This window comes from Atractosteus spatula, chromosome 10 (assembly GCF_055471065.1).
Source record: "Atractosteus spatula isolate fAtrSpa1 chromosome 10, fAtrSpa1.hap1, whole genome shotgun sequence".
NCBI classification, from domain to species: domain Eukaryota; kingdom Metazoa; phylum Chordata; class Actinopteri; order Semionotiformes; family Lepisosteidae; genus Atractosteus; species Atractosteus spatula.
Window position 1 is genome coordinate 27,157,261 of NC_142715.1, and position 15,291 is coordinate 27,172,551.

Consider the following 15,291-nt stretch of genomic DNA (forward strand, 5'->3'; position numbering starts at 1 on the left):
CAGTTAAAAGGACCACAGATTACAAAGTAAATACCCAACACTGATTGTACCCATCTGTCAAGCACCTTGAATTGAATTGAATTGAGAGGGGGAGGGCGAGCGAGAGAGCACAGCCAGGACAGGCAAATAAGATACACTCCACAGACATTCACAACAGCGACATATCATAAAACTTTTGCACATATTGTTAAATTATTACTTGTTTTTCAGGAAGTTAAAAAAACACTTGAATTACTTATCCAGTCTCTCGAAATAAAATTATTTTTCAAGCAATGCAACTAACTTCAGGCAACGTGTTTTTTTTTAATCCAAATTTGACAGCCACATCTTAAATCTTGTCAGTCAGCTCCTTTTTCTCTATTTGAATTGTTGCGATTCAAACAACTTGGGATAACAAGTGGTCTCAAAGTCACAGAGCTCACAGTGCTTCAACAACAGATGACAATTTCCTTAGTCCTTCCTTAGTCTTCCTGAAAGTGTCAGATTATGAGTGAATAAAAGCATTTTATTAAAAACACGTTTGCGTTTGTTTGTTTGAGAGCTATATTATATACATATATACATATATGTATTTTTTTATATGTAAGATATAATGATGTGTTCCTGCTTACACATCGCATGACTTTAAAAGCTAGAAAAACAGGTTTCGATTCACATTATCTGGCAAGCCTTGTTTTGTCAAGGGACAGCACATACTTTGAAAAGACCGCAAATGTATTAGCAAGGTGTGATTTGTTTTTTTTTGACAGAGGACAAAACTCTCTCACTCGCCCACCTCCTCTCTCAATTCAATTCTATTCAAGGTGCTTTATTAGCATGACCAATGGGTACAATCAGTGTTGCCAAAGCAAATGAAAGTAATTATATTTACATTAAACAAAACAAAAAATAAAAGTAAAATAAAATCTACAGACATATTACAGACATTTACAACAAAGACATATTATAAAATATTGACATATTCTGTAGTCTTACTCTCTCTCTCTTTTCTCTCTCTCTTGGGCATGCGGGCGGTGTGTTGGCTTGCGTTGTTGGCGGGCGGGGGCGCGGGAGAGCCGGGCTAGCAGGTGGTGACGGAGAAGAAAAATAAAGGCTTTCACTTCCTTTAACTCCGCAAGTCTGAGATCTTGTGTCCGTCCTATCCAAACCTGAAAGTATTACAATATGTATCTTTATAGCAGGTGGTGTACAGCTTTTTAGTATAGATTACACTTTTCTAAAACGTATTTAAAAAATAAAAAAAACGATTACAATCTAATCTTTCCATGTTTGATCCCAAAATCCCAAGAAAAATAAATCTGAACGGGGAGAAAGCTATGCTGAAAGTTTATTAAGATACTTAGAAGACAAAGATACTGTATCAATTTATGTTGCATTTGTCTGATTTGTCTGATTACAAAAAACAAATATAATTAAACACGCGTTTGCGATTTAAATCAAAACTCGATTTAAATCAATATAAATGTTTATATTGTAATGCATACTGTACAGCCTCCACTGCACTGGTTAGATGCGACACCGAAGATATGATTAATAACCTTTTAAATCTGAAGGGAGATCTAAAAGGATCCCCCTCCACACACACACAATAGAAGCAGGAAGCAATCTTGCTTTCATAAAATATACCAACTTTTTAATGACTGATGATTAACATGCTGTAATACACAGTTTAAATTTAAAAGCTCAAATGCTGTACATGAGAGGTTAAGCTTTATTGGCTCCTCCTGGCAGTTTTACAAGGTGATTCCGGATACTTTCCGGCATGACGTCAAATGACGCGATATACCGCGTGATACTGCGTTTTCATGCGACTCGCCCACCGTGGTGTACCGCGAAATACCACACGCGTTTTGAATGGCTGCATCTGTATGTCCAAAATTCAGCAGCCAGAATCCTGACCAGGTCTAGTGCAAGTGTTCATATTACTCCTATCCTGGAGTCCTTGCACTGGCTTCTGGTCAAATTCCACGTAGACTTTAAAATCCTCATGCTCACCTATAAGGCTCTACATGGCTTGGCACCTCAATACCTGTCTGAACTATTATCGCCCTACTCTCCACCTCACAACCTTCGCTCTGCTAATTCTGCCCTCCTTACTGTCCCCCAAGCCCCTCTACACTCTTTGGGTAACAGGGCCTTCTTCTGTTCTGCCCCCAAGCTCTGGAACTCTCTGCCCAAGGATATCAGAGAGTCACCTTCTCTAAACTCCTTCAGATCCAGACTCCAAACCCTCTTCTTCAGAAAAGCCTTTACTTAACTGGTTCCATTCTTCACCCTTCTGCTCTTAGTACCACCTTCCATGGTCTCCTCTATTGTTATTGTTGTAATTGTAAATCTCTTTTGTTGTTGTATTCTTCTTATTTATTGTTATTGTCATCCTGTAAAGCACTTTGAGAAGCCACCTTTAAAGGCGTTATATAAAATAAAGTTTATTATTATTATACTCTGTAGTAAAGAAATCGCATAAGCAGCAGACTGCAGGCATTTTTCGTTTATGTTGGATTGCTTGTGTGCAGAGAACTTCAGCGTGTCCTAGGTCAGTTCCACAGACACACTGCTGTGTACAAGTAATTTTCTTATTACTTTGGGTTTTGAAAAACCACGTACACCAGGAGCTACTGAAACTGGTAATGCTCATATAATGTGCAATGCATTAACAACGTTTAGGGGGGAGAAATATGGCTTGCTATGAATCCTAACACTTTACAGGAGGTATTTTATTCATTATCGGCTCAGATATAGCTGTCAATAAATATATCATGCATTTCAACTCCATCAATATCAGCAGTGTTATCGCTAAATGTAGTTCTTACATCCCCATTACAGTATTAAACAAAATGTTGTAAGTATCAACTGCATAGTGCTGATAAAATATATCTTCGATGGAAGTTATAGTGTAGAGATGCAAGGAGTCACAGAGCAGTGAGTTGTACTATAGTTCAGACTTGAAATAGTGTATTCTACATGCAAGTTTACAATGCAACTGTATTGTTTTTACTCAGTTCAACTTTAAGCAAAATGATACTGCACGTGAATTCTCTCTAGGTTTCTTGAGAAATAGTATTACAGTATAATTATCCTGTAAAATAGTAAATATTTAGTCTAAATTTATTCTTACGTTGTGTTAGACCATGACAAAAGTCTTATTTCATGGTTTTGGTTCTTCTTTGTGTAGACTTTACCTAGTTTGATAAAGGGTTTAAGTTGCTGTATGCCTTCCTATGAATCCTGGGAGCTTCACTTTCATGTTGTTCTTTATAACTCACCTGTCTCTTATCTTTACGATATAAAGTTTGTTCCAGCTATAGTAAATATACCTCTAATTTTTAGTTGTTGTATAATTTAAATTCCAAAGGTCAGAAAAGTTTTATTTTTTTACTATCCCATGCATTGTATGCATATTATTGTGTTTTTGCAGTTCTTTCAACATAATAAGTAGTTTTTAACTTTACATGATCATGTACTCAGAAATATTATATATATTGTATTCTAATAGTTCATTAACCAATGATTTTCTCATTTTTTCTTTTAAGTGATACTTTTACTTTTCCTTAATTTTGTATTCTAGATATATGCAATTACATTCCCCCAACTACCAATATAATAGTATTTTCTTAGGGTTATCATAAAGCTGCTCTTATTATCATTTAATAGCGTTTCAACTATTTACACTAATTCCTTCCTCTCAGTGAGTATATTATGATAAAAGTGGTTGGCTTTTATTATTTTTATATATACAGATACATGCATTTAAAATGTACAGTACAACCCCGTACTGCGTGAAAGTATCTACAGATCACAGCGTTGTACCGCAGTAAGTGATTGGCTAGCCAAAATGACCAACAGGCAGCACTCGTGATGCATTGGTTGTTAGTGAAATGATTGTGTGAAACCAGTATTCCACTTTCTTCACAAAAATTTTAAGCATCAAAATATTTCATTCCGTTACATACTGTGGTTATTTTGGAGAAGTTTTTACGTATTTCTGACTGTATTAAGTTTATATACTTCATAAGTTTTTTAACCTTTTCTATGAATAATTGCTCTCGTTATCACAGTTAAAAACCACATACTTTTTATAATTTGATTAATAGGGAATATAATCTGGAATCATGTATCTAAATAAATTAATAATGATATAATTATATTCATATAGCTCAAATTATTACAGTAGTAGACTTTCTTTGTAAAGATCTTCATCAATTTGACTCATTCATCCCCTTGGAAACCCCTCATTCAGTTATAGCTTAAACTATCAAGCGGTGTGGTGGTATAATGGCTTAGGCATCTAACATGCACGCTGGAAGTTGGGGGATTGAACCCAGCTCTTGCCATGAGTTTTCTTTTAACAAATAAAAATTTCTTTGAAAAACTACAAAAGTAAATATATTATTGACACTATATTGAATTTGTTGGTATTTCTAAATATCAAAACACATTCAAAGTTAACTGAGTTAAGTGATTAACCTTTTCTACGAAAACTTACACTCGTTATCGCAAAAAAAAATAAAAGATGGAATCGCTTATCTAAAGAAATTTATAATGATATTAATTTACTGTAATCAACATTCTTTGTAAACATGGTTTATTTTTAATTTGACTCAATCGCGCATGATTACTTTCAAAACATTTTAAAACTGTTCGTCTCAGCTGTGTTTTCGAGCAGCCCTTGACAATCCAAGTTCAATACCTGCTTACGGGACAAGTTTTTCTTCTAACAAATACTTAAAAAATAAAATAGTAAGTATTATGTACACTATATTAACATATATATATATTCATCATAACATATTCAATGTTAATTTATATTAATAATGAAATAAAAACGTGAATTATCAAACGGGAATACTGTCAACTGTTCAACCGATTTGATTCAAAATACTTTATTAAGTTGGGCCGTTTAACAGACGCCTCAAGCCTTAAAACAAAGTTGTATGTATTGTAATTAGAATCGAGAATAACAAATTAAAAATACCACTGAAACTAAAATAATGTGTCTGGTCATTATTAACAGTATTAATTTAATAATAATAATAATTTCAAGCTTCTTGTATCTTTTTCAGAGTCATTTTTTTCTTCGGTTTTCATAAGCTTCGCTTACTAAAATACCTGTTTAGGAGACACAATGTTTCAGATGTCGATGATTTTGTGAACAAATGACAGAGCCTGCAACCTACAGTTTTAAAGATCGTGATTTGAAAAACATTTCACAGCTTTAATTTAAACAATATCTAGTACCTGGTTGCAGTTTTAGAAATCCTAGTTTGAATAAAGCGGATCCCAGGTGCAAGTGATAACGCGAGAAGACATTATGGTAAATTTTTTATGAAGCATGAAGCATGCTGAAGTCTCTCAAAACCGTAAAAATGTAACATTGTAATATTGTGTGGCACGATGGGCAACCGATTCTTTTAATTTTAAAGAAAATCAAAAATAGGAAACAATAAAGTGTGTGTCTCAAATAGGCATTGCATGGTTTTAAAACCCATAAAAACGGGTTTAGTTAAAAATACGAAAAAAAAACAATTTCCTTTTGTGTGATCAGCTTAGAATCTTTGTGCAAGCTGTACATTTTTTAAACTTTTTAATTAAACATTTTAAAGACTTTAATATTGTAAACGCAACACAAATTTCTCACAGATACAGAACAATCACAATCTCCTGTTTTCCCGTGGTGTGAAATGAATTAGCAGGAGATTGAGAAAACGGTGCACCCACTGAGCTCAGTCAGAGAAAAGGAGGGCGCCGTAAGGACACCATTCTGCAGCGCAGTGTTTATGGCTCTGAGTGCGCCTGCCTTTAAAACTTAATAATAGAGTGTAAATAATTTATTTTAACTTGAAATATTTTATTATTAAATATAGCTTTCTCACCAGTTTGTTTTATTTTTGAAATGATCGTTAAACAAAACAGGGGCTTGTTGTATTTTCTAATGACATTGCACATGGAAAGATTATACATTTTAATCATTTTTAATTAAAAAATACATTTTTGAAACATTTCATCTACACAAATATCACATACTATTTTATTTCTGATTGTTATGACAACAGATTACAATCTAATCTTTCCACGTGTGATGCCATTAGGAAGTACAATAGGCTCTTGCTTTGTTTAACGATGGTATGAAAAATAAATCTAAATGGTGAGAAAGCTATGCTTAAAGTTAATTCAGGAACTTAGAAGACAAAAATAATGATTTACATTGTTTAATTTTAAAAACTAAATAATAAATGCAGACGCGATTGGTGCCATTTGCACTGCGAAAGCTCAGGCTGTGCTGCTTCTCCCCCGTCTTTGATGGGGCGCAGTATTTTCACAGCCTCTGACTGGGAAAAAAAGACCAGCTGATGTGTCCTACATAACAGGAAGAGAAAAGAATGTGATTTTTTTTCTGTATGAAACGTGTGTTACGTTTATGAAATTCGAGTATTTTAAACATTTAATTAAAAAGTAAAAATCTTACATCTAACACAAAGGTTCAAAGCTGATCACGAAGATGAAAAATCACCCATTTTTTGCGCAAAAAAAGTGGTTTTTAACTAAACCAGTTTTTTACAGATTTTAAAGTCATGCGATGTTAGGCAGGGACACGTCATTGTATCTTATTTTTAATTTAATTTTTAAAAAATTAAATCGTTTGGCCATCTGGTTGATAGGCTGTTCTCCAATTACTGGCAATTGTAAAACAAAATAACCATTCCACCCTCCCTTGATTAACTTAAAGATTTCCATTAAGAAATGCTTAAAAACAAAACCATTACATATAATAATTAATCCAAATTCACACGCAGGAGCCAATTTTGCCAGACATAACATCCCAGAGCAAATCATGCACTTGGGCTGAGATCTCCTTTAGCCCAGCCAGCTGGTTTCCTGTTGAATGACGTGACAGACTGGGTTCAATCCCAGGTGGTTTACTATATAGTACAGTTAATTTTTGGTTTTAATTCCACGTTAAATTGTTGGCTGATAACTGGCTGATGACATTTGGATGAAGACAAAATATAGATTTTCTCAATTCGGGTGTAAACCTGAAAAAGACACATCATGTTCACAATAAGCTATAGTGGACTATAGTAGTAGTAGTAGACTATAATAATAGTGGACTATCTTTATGCATTCGCCTCTGATCGCACCTAGGTGCACCTAGGTACATTACTGTCATGATCGCAAACCCCTCCTCTTAAGGGCGCTCCAGCCCTTCCTTGTTTGCCTTATTCCCCACACCTGTCCCTTGTTCCAGCCCCTTTTCTGTTCCCTCTTATAAGCCAGACGCAGACGCCAATCTGGGCTCTGCATTGGTTCCTGTATCATGCGAGCCCGGGTCCTGGATGTGTCTGGCTCCGTCATGGTTTTAAGTTTCTGTTCCTGTTCCCCTTGCCGGTCCCGACCCGGTTCTGGTTTTTAATCTCCTGTCTTGGATGGATCTCCTGGCCATGGACTTTTGCCTTGTTTTTGGACTTCTCTTTGGACTCGTCCCCGGATTGATTGCCTCGCTACACCTTCCCCGACCACCAGCACTCCATGGACACGCCCCCCTGTTTTTATTCCCGTATCCTGCATGACTTTTTCCCTGTGTTTCCTCACTCAACCCCGGATTGTGTCGTCCGCATAGGGTCCGGAAAGAAAGCTTTCGTGACAATTACAGTGCTCATTACCACTACAGCGACAATAGAAGTTTTTTTTTAAAAGAAACGAATGTCAAAATGTTTCCAAAACGTCCGCTTGTGATGCTTTAGCTGCTTAGTTAAATGATCCCATATTAATATAACTATCAAGTGATGTTAAATCACTACAACATTTATTTTTTTACAATAACAGCCAGTGGTGTTTTTACTACGTATTCTTAGAAAAGGATAAAACATTATAACTTTTTACGAATTACAGAATATAAGCTTAATAATGTTAGAACAAGCATGTTAAAACCAGAACCCATGTTAGTTACCAAGTTAAAGACTTTGATGCATAAAATATTTATGCATAATTAAAATATTTATGATGAAGGTGGAAGGTTGTGTACTTTTGTCCACAAGAGCAATCTTTCTTTTATAAAATATACCTACTTTTTAATGTTTAATGATTAACATTCTGTAATACACAGTTTCAAATTATTAAAAATCTATGTATGCAACTTAAATTCTTAATTGTAAAAAGACTGTCCTCAGCAGTGACTGGGATTCGAAACCAGGCGTTTTCTGGTGACAGCTCAAATGCTGTACATGAGATGTTAAGCTTTATTAGCTCCACCTGGTGATTTTACAAGGTGCTTCAAGATACTATTATCATATTTCAATTCAAATGTGGTCTGATTCGCCATGCCCACCGTGTTTTACCGCCACGTACTCCACACATTTTGAATGGCTGGATCTGTAGGTGCCATTGCTCCAGGTGAGGCGTGAACACACAACATCGCCATGACTCTGCTGTGCATGCTGACTGATTGTGCCACTGGGGCTTCGCAAGTCACAAGTCAGTCCAAAGACTTTGAACAAACAAATGGTGAAACAGGGTTTCGTCTGTGGATCCATCTCCACATGGGGGAAGGGGACAGTGAAACAGTAAGGAAAATACAAGAGAAGAAACTGAAAGAATTGTAATCACTGCAAAATAGGAAGAGATGGTTGGACATGTTAAACAGTTTGGCGGTTAATTTGTGACATTTTTGGTGACAATCAGCACATGGATTTCTCTTCATGCTCCTTAAGATGTGCAGTATATATTTTCATTGTAGATTGGTTACTTCAAATGTCCAGTAAAGTGACAGTGGAGAGCTATCCGATACACATCTTAAAGAAGACTCCCTGTAAGTCGATTAAACGTTTCATTTTCAAGTCAAATCCTTTACATGAAATAGATACCAACAATAGAAGGGGATGAGAAATGTCTTTTATCAAAATAAACCTGCTATTCACAGACCTCGGCCACAACATCTCCCAGGTACTTCTGCAGGATAAGGTCAAGCTCGGCTGCAGCCTGGCGGAAGCACTTGTCCACCTCAGATAAGTCACACCTGACCATTGTATTTTCGAAGTAGGATTTCAGCGCCTCTTTCACCTCCTCATAGCTGTCCTGCTTCATGATTCCTGTGCCCTGGGAGAACAAGAATGGTGCATATTCATCATCATCCCTCAACGATTCTCCAAATTGCCTGACTGCAGACACCACCATGAGGAGGAGCTGGAGTGACATAACATCATCAGTAGGCAGTGAGTCAAGAGAGGGGGAGTCATCCCACTGTTATCCTTATCCATGATCAAGAGTCTCACCCCCTGCTTTACGCTGTCCCTAGTGGTGATCTGTAGACAGTGTGTCTTCCACCTCACCCACCTCCTGAGGCAATAATCTTGAATAAACAGAGGGCTGGAGGCCCAGCCCGGCTCCTGTCTCTCTCCCCTTGGGGACGGGAGATTTTCTCAGAACCATGTTGATGTGAAATGGGAGTGGGATGACGCAGGTGTCTTGGAGAGGTGAGTCGCCCCAGCCCCTGCATACCTCAGTGTGATTCAAGCAAGGGGGAGGGGTTTAAGGGACTTACCAATCCTGCGTATGCACCCTCTGATTCAAAGTCAGGCAGGACTTCATTGTACAGCGCCAGGCAGTCCAGCTGGATAGATGATATCATGTTCTGAGCCCAGGTCCGCACCCGGCTATCCTCCTCCTGGAGCAGCCCCTCCAGCTCGACCTGCAGGCCCTCCCTGAGCCGCCACAGGGCCACTGGGGTCAGGCCCGGGTGAGCGGGTGTACCAGGGGGTGGGTGAGGGGGTGTGTGAGGGGACGACCAATGGGGTATGTGGGCTGCCAAGGAGGAGGTCCATGCCCTGTCCTTCTGTAGATCCCTCTCCGGGCCCTTAGGATAGTTCCACAGCTGGGTCTCGGTCTCCTGCCTGGTGATTGGCTGGCTGGCCTGAGGGGACAGGGGCACAGAGAGGGCATGAGGAAGACAGAGAGAAAACTGAGAGGGTCTTCTCCAGGAGGACCAAGCCCTGCCCCTGGTCTCCCAGCAATCACAGTCACCATCATTGCAGCTGAAACCAAACTTTCGACAGACGTCACAGACATATCAGGCTCACGGACTTGCAGCTCTCGGCTGCCCGGGGTGAGACGCAGGGGTAGTCTGCTCCCTCTTCCTCTGACAGTCCTATCAGATGACAGCGGCAGACCTGATCCATCCCCACCTTCCCTTTCACACACAGCCACACACAGGCATGACTGTGTCACCATCATCACCACCTCCACCATTATAATCTCCACTATCTTCGTCACCATCATCTTCATCACATTTCTAATAAATGATCTCCACCATCTTCATCACCATATCCTTCTTCATCATGACAATCATCATATCCACCATCATCATCATCAACACCTTTCCATCAACATCATCATCATAACCACCTTCATTATCTACACTACCATCTGCATCACCATCATCATCCTGAGCAGAACACATTGGTTGTCTTACACTGGACGAATCTTTGCTCAGAGCCTCAGTATTGGTTGCCGCTCTCCGGCCTTTCAGGGTCACGTCCACCTCTGTCAAGACCTGTCAGCAAGTTGACTGCTTTAGTCTCACCAGCAGAAGCCAACCAAGTTTGTGTCTCAGTACAGGTTTATTCTTAGTCTAACAGTATTAATACAGTATTCTTTACATAGAGGAGGGTGGGGGTGTGGAACAAGCTCTCTAGCCATGTTGTTGAAGCCGATACCCTGGCTTATCTTAAGAGAGAGCTGGATGAGACCCTACAGTCAGGACAGGAGGCACTACTGTATGTAGAGGGTGGTGGGTGTGTGGAACAAGCTATCCAACCATGTTGTTGAAGCCAATACTCACGTTCCTGTGGGATCTGCCCCAGGTCTCGGTGTGACACCCTTCTCTCTGCTCGGCCATTCCTCTCTCGACTTGAGCGAGTTTCTCCCGGCGGTGCTGGGGAGGAGAAAACAGAGTTACCAGCCAGTCACACAAACACACATCATCATCATGGGCCAAGATGACCCTACATGACAGTGGCCTGTTGTCCTCGATCCAGAAGCAGTGTCCAGCCCTCAGCTATCCAGCTTCATGATCCCCAACACCCCTGTCGAGACCTGTTGAGGGGCCAGTTCTGTTAGACCAGGGGTCTCAAGCCCAATCACAATGAAAGATGCACCTGGCTCTCCAGGTTTTCTTTCCAAACGGGGCTAGCCAATTAAAAATTTAATCTAATTATTTTCATAAGAAGATGTGGAAATAATGTGTTTAATCATATATTTTGATGTCTCTCACTGTTGAAGACTCAAAATATTCAAGGCACAGTTGGATATTTAAGGTCTGGATAAAGGTACAGTATTAGAATATTTTTTGTTTAATTAAAAAATGAGATCAACTTTGTAACCAAGACCTCTGGGCAGGAAACCAGATGATGCACCAGACCCTCTAGGAATGGAGTTTGAGACATGCTCACCCTCTCTCACACACAACCTCACACACACTCACCCTCTCACTACTACTACTACTAATAATAATAATGCAGACTTGCTTTTCTTGGGGTCTTGGGTCTGGCTCCTGTGTTGGCTGAGTCTCCTGTTACCTCCTTCCTGATCTGGGGATGTCAGACACAGTTCTGTTACAGACACGGGCTGGACTAGACTCACAAGCACACACACCCACAGACACACACTCCCACACACTAACACACACGCAGATGCACACACTGTCAGGTAGAGTCTTTCTCCTCCTCAAGAGAAGACAACAGAGCCCTGCTACTGCGATGAGCTTTAATTTCAGGAGGAGGAAGAAGAGGAAGAATCACAATATGAAGAAGACCAGCAGTGGACTCACAGCTCTCTGGGTCTGGGGCCTGACTCTCAAACTTGTCTCCAGTCTCTGGTGGGTTTGGACATCTTCTCTGTTGTTCACCTCTGTTGACATCTGTGGACAGGACAGTTCAGTTAGACAAACAAGTTCGACCATACTTCACTCTCATAGTCAATCAATCAATCAATCAATCAATTTTTTTCTTATATTTTGCCTTTTAATCCAGAACATCAAAGCACTTTACAAAACATACCTGGAAAATAGAGTATAAATGTGCAATACTGTAGTTCCTGGAGTAACTGCTTGGATAATCCAACTACCACTGTTGTTACTCCTGCTGCTAATACTATGACCATGACTACAAATTCTAATACTAATTCTGATATTAATACTACTACTGCTGTCATTACTAGTAATAGTGATAAAAACAGAGCACTCACAGCTCTCTGGACGTTGGTCTGGAATCTAGAAAGTGGTTCCATTCTCAGGCGACTCTGGACCTCAACACCTGTTGATGGGTCACTTCTGTCAGACACACGAGTGGAGCCCAAGCCCACCTACACACACACTCACACACACTGACAGATATACACCCACACAATCACACACATTATCACACACTGCATGACACTCACCCACACATATTCACACACAGACATTACACACACTCACAGACACACATTCACACACTGACAGACACACACACATACACTACACACACTCACAGACACACATTCACAGACACACACACACTCACAGACACAACATACATTTATACACACAATCAGACACTCACACACATACTCGCACACATTCACAGACACACACATAGACTACAAATACTTATAGACACACACCAACACACACACACACAGACAAAAACACACACACTCATAACTACAAATACAGTATAACTAACACTAACACAAATGCCACTAACATTAAAACAGTAACACTATCACTAAGAATTACACTATCATTATCACTGACACAAACTACTACTACACTACTAATACTAATAATAACAGTAATGCTATCACTAAAACTAACATGACTACTAGTGTAAATACTCTAACAGTAACTCTATAATTATAACTAATATTAACATGAATACTGGCATCAAAACTATCAGAAGCACAATCACCATTAATACTGACATGAACACTAGCATTAATATTAAAGCTACCGATTGTACTCTCACTAATATTAAATATGAATACACTCGCATTAGTATTAGTCCGTGACGTCAAACCACTCTTTGTGACGAAGGCGAGACACCTAGCTGGGCACAGTGACGTGGCACGTGTCGCCGTGGTTACCATACTTATAATTTGTAAACAGTGGAAAAATGCATTTAAACTGTTACCTACACAAATTTATCAACTTGGAATATAATTTTCAAGCTCTAGAATACAATTTCTAAACAATAATTTGAATAATCATTCTTTAATTTGGGATTGAACATTATGAACACTAAACACACTATGGTATTTGATCGATACAGGCTGTATTGACTGTTTTCTAGATATTTAAAGAATTTAAAGAAAGAAAAGAATCAGTACTCACCAATCGGTGAAGTTAATCGATGATTCTAAGGTTTTTTAGTTGAATTAATTGGTTGTCGATAGATAAGTGATCAATATCTCTCCTCAGTGCGCTCCGCGCGCTTCCCGCGGTCTCGCTCTCTGATCCCGGCGCTCTGGCTGGTGTCTGTGACGTCACAGCGCTCTTTCTGACAGAGCAGAGCGCGTCTCCGCTGGAGGAGACTCCTGTCCGGAGTTTTCTTACAGATATAACATTTCCAAAAATAAAGGCGATTCATAACAGCTGGAAATGGAGAGCGACAAACCGAGGACTAAAATTAATTAAACCACAAAAATAGTTTACTTCACAGACTAATATAATTGTATTGCATACTCCCGTAGAGCAGAAGAGAAAGGCACAAGTCCTTGTAATGAGCGCTTTTAAGCGTTTTACACGAATCTCTACAGAATAGAAGCCAGGAGGATCAGACTCCTGGTCCTGGAGGTTGAAGAGCATCTCCTGGTTTTATTTCCACTCGAGCTCTCAGTTCATCAGCCAGTTTGGTGATTTAATTAACTGTATAACCGTTATCAGACTCTGTTTAACTGTATATTTATAAGACTCCGTGAGAGACGTGTGGGAGACGCTGTATCCCAGGGCTGGTGTGGAATAATACACAGACAGGTCTTCTGTGTGATCTGAGTCCCACTGCTCAGAGCTACAGACTGGTCAACTGGTCACTATTGTAGACAAGACCATCAGTCTGCTGCTGCTGCTGCTAATCATATTACATTTATAAGAGAAGCAATACTGCTGTTCATTAAATCAGTAAAAATAACAATAAGAGATAAACACATATTGCTCAATTTTCAGTAAAACACTTCTGACAGAGGGTTGGAGGAGTGACTTACAGTAAAGAGAATGAATCAGGGAAGTAATACTGTGGGGCTGGAGGTCCTGGAAAGGGTTAACAGAAACTTCTTGCTTCTGACCTGGAACAGAGCCCACAGCTGCCAGATCAGTGATCCCTGAGCCCAGTTCACAGAGAGGAGAACCAGGAGCTCTGCTCTGTCTCTAAGAGGCTGTGAGGAAGGAGAAAAGGGGGAGATGTGACCTGAGTCCAGGCTGTTCTGTCTGATATTGTTCATGTAGCAGCACTGATTGTCTGAATGTCCTCTGGTTCTGAATTGTCAGGATAAAGAGAAGGATGGAGATGAGCTTCTGTCTGTTCAGGAGGTAGGAATTTGGGTAAAGTACTGAGGGACCCAGAGCTCTGTGTGTGAGTCTGAGCTGTGGATCTGACTGAGAGGAGAAAAATATTTTTGTTTTATTCTGCCTCTGAGAAGTCTTTTCCTTTGCCAAGCAATGTTACATCCCCTTCAGATACTCTGCACAGACTGTCAGAGTGAGAGAAGAGGAGAGAGAGATGGACAGATAAGAGCACACACAGCGAGAGAGACAGGAAGGTGGAGAGAGGGAGAAGGAGCAGAAAGACAGTGCAGGTGTTCAACCACACTGTGACCACAGGAGACAGGAGGCTTTTCTCAGCTGCTGAGGAGCTCAGTGCTCATGGCCACTCAGGCTCAGAGGCTCTGGCAGCAGTCAAGTCTGAGAGCTTCTCCTCATACTGACACTGGAGAGTCAGCCTCCATTCTGACAGGAACAGCCCCTCCTGTTCAGCCCTGAGAGACACACTGAGAGAGCTGTGTAGGGAGGAGAGAACACTGAGGGTCTCCCTGTGCAGCACTAGAGCTCTGAACACTGGGCTCTCCTGTGTCTCCCTGTGCAGCACTGGAGCTCTGAATATTGGGCTCCCTGTGTGTCTCCCTGTACAGCTCAGCTCTCAGCTGCCTCATCACACTGACACACACAGCCTCACAGTACAGCCTGGTTTCCTGTGCTGGAAGAGCTCGGAGGAGCAAAAACCACAGACTCACTGCAGAGCCTGACCTGTAGCTCCAGTGAAGCTC

General features: G+C 40.0%; 1 protein-coding gene across 1 annotated transcript; it reads right to left on the reverse strand.

Annotated features, from left to right (window-relative positions):
- Nucleotides 1-8,907: 8,907 nt before the first annotated feature.
- Nucleotides 8,908-12,279, reverse strand: LOC148826800 (uncharacterized). The gene is made up of 7 exons (XM_088926283.1): nt 12,238-12,279; nt 11,822-11,911; nt 11,520-11,582; nt 10,835-10,927; nt 10,466-10,546; nt 9,539-9,907; nt 8,908-9,093 (listed from the first exon to the last, which is right to left on the reverse strand). The coding sequence occupies exons 1-7, from the start codon at nt 12,277-12,279 to the stop codon at nt 8,908-8,910; spliced, it is 924 nt and encodes a 307-aa protein (XP_088782409.1).
- Between the last annotated feature and the right edge of the window lie 3,012 nt (nt 12,280-15,291).